The following is a 12,414-nucleotide window of genomic DNA, read 5'->3' as shown; positions in this document are numbered from 1 at the left end:
CTGGTCCCCACGTGTCACCATCATGGGGTCTCAGCAGCCGTGTCCCCTGGTGTCATCAGTGCAGGGGGTCTCAGCTATATCCCCTCATGTCATGATTGTTTTGGGGGGGTCTCAGCTGTGTCCCTCTGGGTCACAAATGTGACGGTCTGCTGTGTTCCCACTTGTCACGAGTGTGATGGATCTCAATCCCTATGCACTGTGCCGAGCTCAGCAGCCAGATCGCTGCATGTCACCACCACAGGACCCCCACAGCATCGCCCCCACGTGTGTCACGAGTGTAAGGGGCTCAGCAGCATTATTCCCACGTATTAGCAGTGTAATGGATCTCAGCCACGTATTACAAGCATGTGGGTCCCAACTGTGTCCCCACTTGTGACCAGCACAGGGCTCTCATCAGCAAGGTCCCCACATGTCACAAATGTGCAGGGTCTCAGCGACCCCAAATCCCTTCCCTACCTCCTCACTGGCATCCTATCCCCGTGCTTGTCCCCAAGCACTGTCAGTGCCTGTGTCCTCCCCTGCCCCTGCCACCACCGGGGCCCCACGGCTGGCAGTGACCTCTGTCCCCGGGCAGGGCTGGTGCCCACGGCATCACGTGGAGCTGCACCAGCACAACCACGGCCAGAGGCCAACAGAGCTGAGCCGGGAGCAGCCACAGCAGCGAGGTACGGACAGAAGGGTGGGAGGGTTTGGGGTGCTGCTGGGATGGCCTCAGTGGGAACCCACAGATCCATGCTCTGAGTGACCCTCTACCCCGTGTTCCAGGTGTCCCTGTCTCAGAGGTCCCCCATGTCCCTGATCCCATTACCTTAGGTATTCCTGCCCCAGGTGCCCCTCTGACTCCCAGGTGTCCCTGTCTCAGATCTCCTTGTCCCCACATGTCTCTGTTCCCACTATCCCAGCCTCACAGCTGTCCTTGTCTGTGTGTGTCCCAGTCCCAGGTGTCCTTGTTCCAGCTGTGCTGTCCCCAGGTGTCCCTGTTCCTCATGTCCCTGCTGTTGCTGTCCTCAGGTATCCTAGACCCAAGTGTCCCTGCCCCACATGTTCCTACTCGTCTTATCCTATGTGTCCTCATCCCACATGTCCTGTCCCAGGTGTCCCAGGTGTCCCAGTCCCATGTGTCCCTACTCCCAGTATCCCACATGTTCTTGTCCCAGGTTCCTTATCACTCAGAGTCCCCATTCCCAACCTTCCAGGTCACCCAGGTGTCCCAGCATCAGGTGTCCCTATCCCATCCCAGCATCCCAGTTTCCACTCATCCAGGGTCCCAAGTGTCCCTGATCCAGGTGTTCCAGGTGTCCCAACATCCCCCAATGTCCCTGTTTTCAGTCTTCCAGGTGTGTTCCTGTTCCCAGTGTTACAGCTGTTATCTCCTGCTATCCCAGTTCCAGGTGTCCTAACCCAGGTGTTCCAGCCATCCTTGTCCATCCCTGCTCCCATCCCACTGAGACCCCCCATCTCTCCCACCCCAACTCCTTCAGCTTGCAGGTTGTTGGCCAATCACCCCAGAACCCCCCCCAAAAAAGTGCCCCCAGAAGAATGGCCATGTGGTTGGGTGCCCTCCTGGACACGCTGCCCACCCCAGCGCTGACCATCGACCGCACCGTGGCGCGTCGCAATGCTGAACGCATGCGTGAGCGCTGCCAGACCTTGGGAGTCCGCCTACGACCCCACGTCAAGACCCACAAAACACTGTGAGTGCCCCCCACACCCTTCATCCCCAACAACATCCCCATCAATCCCACCAATATCATCCCAATCATGGTGCCTAAAGGGAGGGCGGTTTGTTGGCCACCGGCGGCACTCGCCGCGGCATCGTCGTCTCCACGTTGGCCGAAGCTCGTTTCTTTGCCGACGGTGGCTTTGATGACATCCTGCTGGCCTACCCGCTGCCCACCACAAGGCTGGAGGAGTGTGCAGGGCTGGCGCAGCGCCTTGATGCCTTCCACGTGCTGCTGGATCACCCCGAGGCGTTGGCCAGCCTACGGCGGCGGCCACTGGCGCATGGCAAGCGTTGGCTCGTCTGGCTGAAGCTCGACTGCGGCAATGGCAGAGGTGGGGATGGTGATGAGGAGGGGGGTTCCTAAAGCCCACAGCAGCTCAAGACAATATGGGTTCAATAGTCCCAAAAAGTCTTTTTCATCCACCCCAAGGATGCTCCATGGAGAGAGATGTCCCATGAGTCCCCAAAGCTTGCAGGTTTAGGATCAGCCATTAGGACTAGGGTGCAGCGATAGGCTTAGGGTTAGCTATCAGGATTAGGGTTAGGGATTAGGGATAGGTTGAGAGTAAGGCATTAGGATTACTGTTAGGGTTATGGTTAGGGGTAGTATTAGCATATAGGGTCCGCATTTATGTTCCATGTGGGAAGGACATCCCCAACCCTCCCCATCCATCACAGAGCCACCAATCCCCCCCCCAAGCCCCCATAGCAGCTTCCCACTTCCATCCCTACATCCCCATGACCCTGTTCTCTTGCTGGCAGCTGGAATGCGCCCGACAGACCCCGCTGCCCTGGAGCTGGCCCGGGCCATCGCCAACGATGCACCCGAGGAGGTGACATTGGTTGGGGTCTACGCGCACTGTGGGAATACCTATGGCTGCAGTGGGGCAGACGCCATCCAAGGCATTGCCAGGACCACCACCAACGCTGTCCTCAGATTTGTGACTGCGTGAGTGCGTGCCCCCATCGGGACCCCATTGTACCCACCACCCGGCCCTAAACCTGGCTAGAATTAAGGGGAATTTTTATAGGGGCTGAGTCCTTCGCTCTGTCCATCCCATAAAACCCCCAGCCGGTTGTAAATGCAAATCGCCCTCTTCCTGCAGGCCCCATAAAGCACGGCCCCACAAAGCCCTAAGCCCCAGGGGGCCGAAGGGGATGGCTCCAAACCCCTTTGATGTGTCCTATTCCCCCCCTGCCCACCTCCCTTTTGTCCCTCGGGGAAGAGACGAGTGGGGTTTCACATCCCGGAGTGAATTGCAGGCGGATGTTTCTCCCTTCCCTTGAGCTCAGTGGGATCTCCGTGTACACAGGGGAGATGTGTCCAACCACCAGTTCAAAATACCCCAAACATCCAAAGGGTTCAAGGCCAGCTGTGCAGGATTCCCCTTATAAGCCCCTATTCTTCAAGATCTGGGACACGTTCTCCCCAACCCCAGTGTCTGAATGTGCCGTGCAGACATACATGGGGTGCATTTGGGGGGAGTGACACCCAGTGGATGACATTCCTCCTTTCCTTCCCCATCTCAGGCTGCGGGAGGCCGGTGTGCCCTGTCCCCATGCCAGCATCGGCTCCACTCCCTCCTGCAGCCACCCCATTCCTGAGATGTCCCAACTCACCGAGCTGCACCCGGGCAACTACATCTTCTACGGTGAGTGCCCACAGCCCCCCACTGCACTGCCCGCATCCCAACACATCCCCAACCCCACGGCTCTCTGCAGACCTGCAGCAAACACAGCTGGGCTCCTGCCAGCCCCAGGATGTGGCCATCCGTGTCCTCACGCGGGTTATTGGGCACTACTCGCACCGCGGGCAGCTGCTGGTGGATTGTGGATGGGCAGCGCTCAGTCTACACGGGGCAGGAGCAGGGCAGGGACCTCAGGGCTGTGCTGCCATCGATGGGCACCCGGAGCTGCGGTGAGTGATGGGGTGAGGGATGGGGTTGGGGTGGTTGGGCAGGATGTGACGGTGTGACCCCACAGGCTGGTGGGGCTGACGCAGGAGCATGGGCTGCTGGAGCACACTGATGGGCAGATGGATTTCGGGAGGTTCCCTGTTGGCAGCGTGCTGGCCCTCATCCCATACCACGTGAGTGCTGTCCCCACATCCCCCTGCCCACAGTGTCACCCTGTGTGTCACCTTCCTCTCCCCCACAGGCGTGTGCCACAGCGGCCATGCACCCTGTGTACTACGTGCATGAAGAGGGGAAGGTGGTGGCCCTATGGCACCCCGTGCGTGGCTGGTAGGGCCCCATCACACTGCTCATAATGGGGTCCCATGCCCATGATGAGGTCCTATACCCATAACGAGGTCCTATGTCTACAATGAACCGCATGGCCATCATGAGATCCTGCAGCCATCCTGACATCCCACGAGCATCATGAGGTCGTGAAGCCACAATGAGACCCTACACCTGCTGAGATCCTATACCTGTGCTGAGATCCTATATCTGTGCTGAGATTCTGCACCCTCTTCCTCAGGAGGGGTCAATAAAAGTCGCTTCTCCCATTTCCAGGTTCTTTGGGCTCTATGGGGCAGCACTGGGTCTTTCTATGGGCACAATGGAGGCCATGAGGACAACACCCTACACATCACCCTATAACTGCCCCATTGAGGTCACCTGGCCCAGGAGGCCCAGAGCAGGGTGGGTTGTGGGGATGGTGATGGGTATATGGGGGGGGAATAGGGAGCTCAGTGGGGTTGGAGTGAGCACATCTGGGGACACATCTGGATGGGGGCACATCTGGATGGGGGCACATCTGGATGGGGGCACATCTGGGTGCTGAGGTGCACTGGGATGGACGTATCTGGTCCAGGTAGTCCCACATGATCCAACCCGAACCAACTGAACTGGGCTGAGCTGGGTTGAAGTGAGGAGATTTGGACTGAGCTGGGATGAGTCCAACTGAATGGGGCTGGATGGAGCTGAATGGGGACGAACTGGGCCGAGGGGTGCTGAACTGGACAGGACCTGGGCTGAATGGGGTTGAGTTGGGCTGAACCAGGCTGTACCGGGCTGAATTGGGCTGAACCAGGATGAACTGGACTGAAATGGGCTGAACCATCATGGACTGGGCTGAATGGGGCTGGACTTGGGCTGAACTGGGCAGAACACAGAACCATCTGAACTGGGCCGGACCTGGGCCGAACAAGGCTAAACTGGGTTCAAACACTCCAGACTGTTCCGAACCAAACTGGGGTCCGTCCCAACTCAACCCACCGAACCGAACCGAACCGAACCGAACCGAACCCCGACCCGAACCGCTCCGAGCCGAGCCGAGATGGGCGTGTCCTCCCTTAGCCCCGCCCCCATCCCTCAGCCAATAGCGTTGCGCCGCACCCCTCCCTGCGGGACCGAGCCGAGCCGGGCCGAGCGGAGCGGAGCCGAACCAGGACGGAACCGAGCGGAGCCGAACCGAGCCGAACCGAGCCAGACCGGACCGAACTGAGCAGCGCCCCGGGGGGGTCCGGCCCCGGCCCCGCCATGCAGTGGGGCTGCGCGGCGCTGCGCCTATCGCGGGCGCTGTGCCTGCTGCTCTCCGCGCCGCTCTGCGCTCAGGTCCGCTCTTTTTCTCTCTCCTCTCGTGCCTTTATTCCTCTTTCTTTCTCCCCTCCCTATTTCGCTTTGTTTTACTCTCCTCTTTTATCCCTTTTCCTCGCCTTCCTTTGTCGCGTTTCACTTTCTTTCCCCCCCCCTCCGTGTTTCTCTGCACATCGCGGTGCCTCCTCCTCCTTCCAGCCCTTTTACTTCGTCTCTTTACTTTAAGATTTCCCTTCTTTCCCTTATTTTCCCTCATTTTACTGCACTTATTCCCCTTCACTTTTCTTTCCATTATTTTACTTCGTTTTCCCTTATAATTTACCTAATTTTCCCCCTTATTTCACAGCATTTTCCTGCTTTTTACTTTATTTTACTTTACGATTTTTTTGCCCTTCATTTTCCTTTAATTTCCCTTAATTTTCCTTTATTCCCTTCATCTCCGACTCGATTTTCCTCCCTTCTTTATTTCCCTCATTGTTTTCCTATGTTATTTTCCCCTCTTATTTTACTTTCTTACTTTACATCGTTTAACTTCTATTTCTCTCACTTTATTTTGCCCCCACTTTCCCTTATTTTACCCTATTTTACCCCATTTTCCCCCATTATTTCCCTGCATGTTCCCTCCTCCCCTCCCTCTCCCCCCCTCCATGCATGGGACCTCCCCCCCCACCCCCCCTACCCCATCTGGTTGCAAGCTGAGGGCCAGGGGCACCGTGTGGGACCCACATGGGACTGGGACCCCCCTCCAACCCTCCCCCCAGCTCAGCCCCACTCAGGATATGGCCCCACAGAACCTTGGTGGGGCCAAATGGGGGCTTTGTTTGTGTGGGTGGGGGGTAATCTGAGCAGCCCCAAACTGTTTGTGAGTGGGGGGGGGGGTTGTTTGGTTGGGGGATAGATGGGGGAGTTTGTGGGTGTTGAGTGGGGATGTAGTTAAGGTGGTGGGATGGGCAGAGTTAAGGGGACAAGGCAGAGTTAAGGGGATGAGATGATAGGGCAGAGTTAAGGGGCTGGGATGGGCAGAGTTAATGGAATGGGATGGGGTAGAGTTAGGGGGATAGGATGGGCAGAATTAAATGGATGGGATGGGCAGAGTTAAGGGGATGGGAAGGGGCAGAGTTGATGAGATGGATAGAGTTAAGGGATGGGGATGGGGCAGAGTTAAAGGGAGGGGATGAGTAGAGTTAATGGACTGGGATGGGTAGAGTTAAGGGGATGGGATGGGATGGGATGGGCAGAGTAAAGGGGATGGGATGATAGGGCAGAGTTAAAGGGATGCAATGGGACAGAGTTAATGGAGTGGGATGGGGGTAGAGTTAGGGGGATAGGATGGGCAGAATTAAATGGATGAGATGGGCAGAGTTAAGGGGACAAGGCAGAGTTGATGGGATGGACAGAGTCAAGGAGATGGAATGGGCAGAGTTAAGGGGATGGGATCGGTAAAGTTAAGGGGATGGGATGGGATGGGATGGGATGGGATGGGATGGGATGGGATGGGATGGGATGGGATGGGATGTGCTGTTGAGTGCACATGGCACTGTCAGTTTGGGGAAGCTGTGTCCATTTTCAGGACACCCCCCATGACTCCCCCCATGTCTCTGGGCAGGTATCATCCCGCAGCCTGCCGTGTCCCAGCGCTGCCTCCACTCAGTCCGGCGAGTGCTGCTCCTGCCCTCCAGGCTTCAGGGCGGTGGTGCCCTGCAGCTTCACCAACACCCAGAGTGAGTGCCACCCCACAGCCCCACACCATCCCCTATTGCCACCCGCTCTGCTCACCCCTCTCTGTGTGCCCACAGATCACAGCGCGGTAGAGCCGGACCCCGAGTGCCAGCCTTGTCCCCAGGGATCCTTGGAGGAGGAGCACAGTGCCCAGGCGCCCTGCCTGCCCTGCAAGCCCAGCTGTGGGCCTGGCCAAGTGATGCGCCGTGCATGCAGCCACCTCTCCAACACGCTCTGCATGGGTGAGCCCCTATGGGACGCTGTGGGGCCGTGCCTCAGTTTCCCCACCTGGAGCTCTGAGGCATGAGCCTCGCTCTTAGGGTGCACAGCAGAGGAAATGGAGGTGCATTGTGCCACGGGCTGATCCCAGATCTCCCCTTATCCCCACATCCCATATCTGTGTAGGGTCCTGAGCCCCCCCCCCAGATCAATAAGGTTGGAAAAGATCTCTTAAGATCCCAGAGTCCAACCCCACCCCACTGTGCCCACTGACCACATCCCCTCAGTGCCACATTTCCATGGCTCTGGAACACCTCAATAGATAGTGACCCCCCACCCCTGGGCAGCCCGTTGCTGTTCATTCCCATTCTTTCGGAGCTCTGAGCCCCCCTTAAAGCCCCCCACCACCCACATTCCCCCCTCCCCACCACGGCCAGCTGCTGCCCCACGGCTGTCATCACGCCCTGCATGCAGCAGATGCTCCCGGCAGTGCCGGCGTTGGGGCTTTGATGTGGTTGGGAAGGGATGGGGGAGGTTTGATGGGAGGGGGCACTTCTCCCTTTCACCCCATAGCACTGGATCTGATTTCATCCCATCCCAAAACCCACTCTGGTCCCACCTGTGGGTGCCATTTTGGGTACCCCCACCCCATTCCAAGGGGAAACTGAGGCAGCATCATCAGCGGGGGCATGAAGGGTTTTCTAATCCCTCATCCCCACAGAGAACGAACAGCAGATCCCAAAAGGGGCCGAAGGAAACCCCCCCAAGGAGGGCAGCGCAGACCCCACCGCCTCAGCCGCCTCCGCCTCCACGTTCGTCCCTCCCCTCCCTGAAGACGTGGGGCAGAACATCATCCCCGTGTACTGCTCCCTCCTGGCTGCCGTGGTGGTGGGTCTGCTCGCCTACGTGGCCTTCAAGTGGTAAGTTTGGGCTTTGTAGGGGGGAAGGGATGGTAATGGGGGGCGAGGGGATGTTGGGTGACGCGGCGCAGCTGGCACACGTGCAGGCAGAAGCAGCAGCTGGCCAAGGCACGAGCAGCAGAGCTGGGGACGGCGGCCGAGGGCGAGAAGCTGCACAGCGACAGCGGGGTCTTCCTGGACACACACAGCCTGCAGGAGCCACACCAGATCGGCAAGGGTGAGCGCCATAAGGGGTGTCTATAGTGGGGTGGTGGGCTGTCCCAACAGCTCTTTGGCTGTGCTGGGATGGGGGTGAAGAAGCACCTCGTGTTTGGATGGATCTAAGGGAGATGAGGGGGTCTTGTGGAGGGGTTGGTGTGGGCCACATTGGGTTGGGAAGCATCCATCCCTTGGAGATTATGCAGGTAGGGTTGGGAAGCACCTTGTCCTTGGGGATAATCCAAATAGGGCTGGGGAGCACCCATGGGTTGGGGTCATCTATTGGGACTGAGGAGCACCCATGTATTGGGGATCACCCTCATAGGGTTCACCCCTGCCTTAGGGGTGAGGTTGAGGGCCAACCAATGCTTGGGGGTGATCTAATGGGGTTGGGGAGCACCCAAATCTTTGGGGATAATTGTGATGGGTTTGAGGAGCACCCACACAACGGGGATCATCTGTTGGGGTTGGGGTGCACACGTTCCTTGGGGATCATCCAGATGGGGTTGGGGAGAACGTGATACTTGGGGATGATGTAGGTGAGGTGGGGGAGCACCCATATGTGGGGTCACGTCCATAGGTCTGGGGGACACAAATACATTAGGGATGATCTGGATAGGGCTGGGGAGCACCCATAGCTTGGGGATCATCACAGTGAGGTTGAGGAGCACCTAATCCTTGTGAATGATCTGGATGGGGTTGGAGAGCACCCATAGCTTGGAGAGCACCCACATAGGGTTGGGAGCATGCAGATGGGATTTGGCTGTGCCCGTGTACCTTAAGGAGCATCCCAATGGGGTGAGGGTGCACCATAGCACAAACACCCAGATAGGGTTAGGAGCACCATGCAGGGAACAGGAGATGCTACAGAAGCGTCAACACTGGTGGCCATTGGCGTCACCAAGACAAGTTTTGATGCAGTAACGCTGACCCCAAACCCACAGCATCCCGTCTGGAAGCCCGACCCTACAGCACGGTACCACAGCAGCGACGGGAGGAGGTGGAGCAGCTGCTGGAGAGTGGTGGTCCCAGCGGGGACTGGCGTGGGCTGGCCGCCCGCCTGGGCTATGGGGATGAGGCCATCGGCACCTTCGCCCGCGGGCAGGCGCCCACCCGCACCCTGCTCAGCACGTGGGCAGCCACAGAAGGAGCCACAGTGGAAGCCCTGTGTAGGGCTTTGGCTGCTATGGGACGGCAGGACGTGGTTGAGTGCCTGGCGGGGCCGGGGGATGCCAGCTCAGTGGTGTGACCCCATAGGGTGAAGAGGAGGAGGAGGTGAATGGGATGTGGGGATGTATGGTCCTGTTGGATAGGTGAGCCCTTGGCCACCAGCAGCTTTATCCTGCCCTATACTATGTTGGGTTTTTAAGTCGTTTTTTGTACTTCTGGGAGGGGAAGGGGAGAAATGACCTTTTTTTTGTATTATGGGGTCCCATTGGGGATGGGGCGTTGTGTGCTTGTTGCATGCGGTGGTTGCATTAAACAGCCAACCTGCCTTTGTGTCTCTCGTTTGTCACACCCGCTCCCATCCCACATTTCCCACCCCCACATGGGCCTTCCTTTGGGGACAGCCCCCAGCTCAGCACTTTTAGCCCTCAGGTGCCCCCCACACTGCCAGCAAAACCCCATTCCCTGCCTGGGGTTGAAAAGGACCCCAGTGCTCATCCAGTTCCATCCCCCTGCTGTGTGCAGGGTCACCAACCAGCAGCCCAGGCTGCCCAGAGCCACATCCAGCCTGGCCTTGAATGCCTGCAGGGATGGGGCATCCACAGCCTCCTTGGGCAACCTGTTCCAGTGCATCACCACCCTCTGGGGGAAAAACTTCCTCCTAAGATCCAACCTAAACCTCCCCTGTCTTAGTTAGGACCATGAAATACCTCAAGATGAAAAGGGTCCCATCAAAGACCATCCAGTCCAACCCCAACCAGCTCCACATTGTACCGCCAGCAGTTGCCATCCAAAGCTCCACCCCCACCGCCATTCTCAACCCACCGCTCCTCCCAGCTCAGATAACAGCATCAATATTCATTTCCTTTGTTTTTTTTAATTATTATTTTTTATTATTTTTTATTTTATTTTTTATTTTTTACATAAAAAGTTCAGTAAAAATCGGATAAAGTAAAATGATTTTTTTTGTTTGTTTTTTTTTTCTGAAGCAGTAAAATCAATCTTTTATCAACATAGCACTGAAGCTGCCCCAAATCCAACGGGGGGGGAGGCAGCTTCGAATCCGGAATATTTACATGATAACAGAATGGGAAACTTCAGCAGAACCAACCCAATAAAACAAATCATAAGGGAAGAAAAAACAACCCCCCCACCCCACTTCACCCACCCCCCAACCTTGAAACTCTCCTTACAAAGTGTTCCCGTGGTAACAGCACGTGTAGGGCTAAAAGCAAGGAGGGAAAACCAAAAGGAACGAGAAGCAACGAACCAACAGAAGGAATTCTTCAATATATTCACATGGAGGTTAAAATATGATACACAGCTCGGTGGCGGGGAGCACCGCCGGGTGGGTGCTGCAGTGAAGGGGCTGAATGGGGGCAGCCCAGATTGCAGCACATCCATCTGAGGGCATTGGGAGAGCTGGGGGTTGGGGGTCGAGGCGCTCACTCCAAGTCCGTGTCCTCTTTGGGTTTGTAAATGGCCCCGAATTTCTGCATGTATTTCTTGATGTATTCCTTCGTTTTGTGTTTCACATTCTCGTTGCATTCCAGGTCCTCTGGGTTCTTGCAGTACTTCAGCTCCTTGTTCATGACGCCGTGAGTCAGCTGGCCAACAGATGGGTGGGTTGGTAAGAGAACACAGAACCAAAGGATCCCATAATCATAAAGGTTGGGAAAAGACCTTTTGCATCCCCAAGTCCAACTCAGTCATAAATGCCCACTGACAACTTGAGTCCATCACCTCTCATCATCCCATGCGCCACTTTCCCCAGTACTCCTATTAAACCTCCCTCTTGGAAACCATCCCTACTTCCCTCCCCTGCTCCTCCATGACCCCAAAACCCCGTTGGCCATCCCATAACCCACAGGGTATCCTCACCTTCCTTGCCAGGTGCTTGAAGTCCTCGGTGGTGGTGATCCGGCCGACCTTGCAGTCGGGTTTGCGATAGGGGTTGAGGCACTGCACGATGAACTGGGACATCTAGGGGAGAGGCACAGAGGTCACCCCCAGCCGTGCCCACCCCCATAGTGTTGGGGTTTGGGGTCGCCCAGGGATAACTCACCTCTTTCCTGAAGACTTCCTTGCTCTTCTTGGCAAGCTCGCTCGATGTGTCTGCTTCTGCAGTCTTGGGCTTCTTGGAAGACTGGAAGGAGGGAGGGGAGATAGAAGGATAAGGAGGAGAAAATGGGAGTTAATTAAGCAGCTTTGCTGTGTCAGCTCTGCATTTAGAGAAGGGTGAGAGCAAGGAGGGCAACACCTCCCTCCCCAACCACCTCCTATCTCATGGCTGAGCTACGTTGGCATTACAGCCATACCCCACATCCAGCATCCCCTGACCCCAACAGAAACCCACCTTCCCAAATCCAACGCTCTCAATTTGCCTCCCCTTATCTCCCTCCACATATCCACTCCTTCAAATCCATCTCCCCAAATCCCCCCTCCCCAGCTCCCAGTGCCCAAACCCGACCCCTCCATGCCAAAATGAACCCAATGGGATGAGCAGGGCTGCAGTGCTCTACTCGCACCCTATTGTTTTCTTTAGGAAAAAGCAGAATGGCCAGAGCTGGTTCTGGGGCTGCTTTGGGGAGGGAGGGGCCGAGTGCTGCGGTCGGCATTATGAGTGTTGAAATATGTTTAGCTGGAGGCGAGGGGGAGGAAAGAGGAGCTTCCCCCCCTCCCCCATTTATTTCAGGCCTGTAAAAGCCTAATTATGATCTGTTGGCTTCATCCTAACCACCAGCATGGCTCAGTGGCACAGGGGCACCAAGCTGGGGTGACCACAGAGCAACATCTTTGCTAAGGGATGGGGAAGCGCAGCAGAGCCACGACATCCCACAGCAAAAGCAGCTCTGAGCTTCAATAAAACGCTCCTGTGGAAGTTTTATGGCTGAGAGCAATCCCTGAGTGGAGTGAATTAGGGCCG

The 12,414-nt window shown here is 56.7% G+C and overlaps 3 protein-coding genes across 6 annotated transcripts in view; 2 read left to right on the top strand and 1 right to left on the bottom strand.

Annotated features, from left to right (window-relative positions):
• Nucleotides 1–251: 251 nt before the first annotated feature.
• Nucleotides 252–4,232, top strand: LOC107308812 (D-serine dehydratase). Of its 2 annotated transcripts, none has more exons than XM_015852960.3 (8): nt 252–665; nt 1,482–1,694; nt 1,775–2,055; nt 2,486–2,672; nt 3,254–3,375; nt 3,446–3,641; nt 3,707–3,812; nt 3,881–4,232. In XM_015852960.3, exons 1-8 carry the CDS (start codon nt 346–348, stop codon nt 3,968–3,970), a joined length of 1,515 nt encoding a protein of 504 aa, XP_015708446.2. In that variant the 5' UTR covers nt 252–345; the 3' UTR covers nt 3,971–4,232. The 2 variants fall into 2 exon arrangements, with proteins under 2 accessions (XP_015708446.2, XP_015708448.2); XM_015852962.3 differs by having other exon boundaries at nt 1,386–1,694.
• A 289-nt stretch (nt 4,233–4,521) lies between these two features.
• On the top strand, nt 4,522–9,816 carry LOC107308730 (tumor necrosis factor receptor superfamily member 16-like). Its single transcript, XM_015852812.3, has 7 exons — nt 4,522–4,540; nt 5,045–5,283; nt 6,872–6,986; nt 7,062–7,226; nt 7,925–8,123; nt 8,210–8,340; nt 9,266–9,816. Exons 1-7 carry the CDS (start codon nt 4,522–4,524, stop codon nt 9,568–9,570), a joined length of 1,173 nt encoding a protein of 390 aa, XP_015708298.2. The 3' UTR covers nt 9,571–9,816.
• Nucleotides 9,817–10,354: 538 nt separating this feature from the next.
• Nucleotides 10,355–12,414, bottom strand: part of SETD2 (SET domain containing 2, histone lysine methyltransferase) — a 45,193-nt gene continuing 43,133 nt past the window's right edge. For all 3 annotated transcript variants that reach the window (XM_085539106.1, XM_015852945.3, XM_085539107.1), the window contains 3 exons: nt 11,554–11,634; nt 11,370–11,471; nt 10,355–11,095 (listed from right to left, as the gene is read on the bottom strand). In XM_085539106.1, the coding sequence (XP_085395232.1) occupies nt 10,934–11,095; nt 11,370–11,471; nt 11,554–11,634 (345 nt within the window). In that variant the 3' untranslated portion in view covers nt 10,355–10,933. The remainder of the gene's footprint in view (nt 11,096–11,369; nt 11,472–11,553; nt 11,635–12,414) is intronic.

This window comes from Coturnix japonica, chromosome 2 (genome assembly GCF_054131305.1).
Source record: "Coturnix japonica strain WE chromosome 2, WE-NBRP24, whole genome shotgun sequence".
Lineage (NCBI taxonomy): Eukaryota > Metazoa > Chordata > Aves > Galliformes > Phasianidae > Coturnix > Coturnix japonica.
This window is presented reverse-complemented; position numbering and strand designations above follow the sequence as displayed.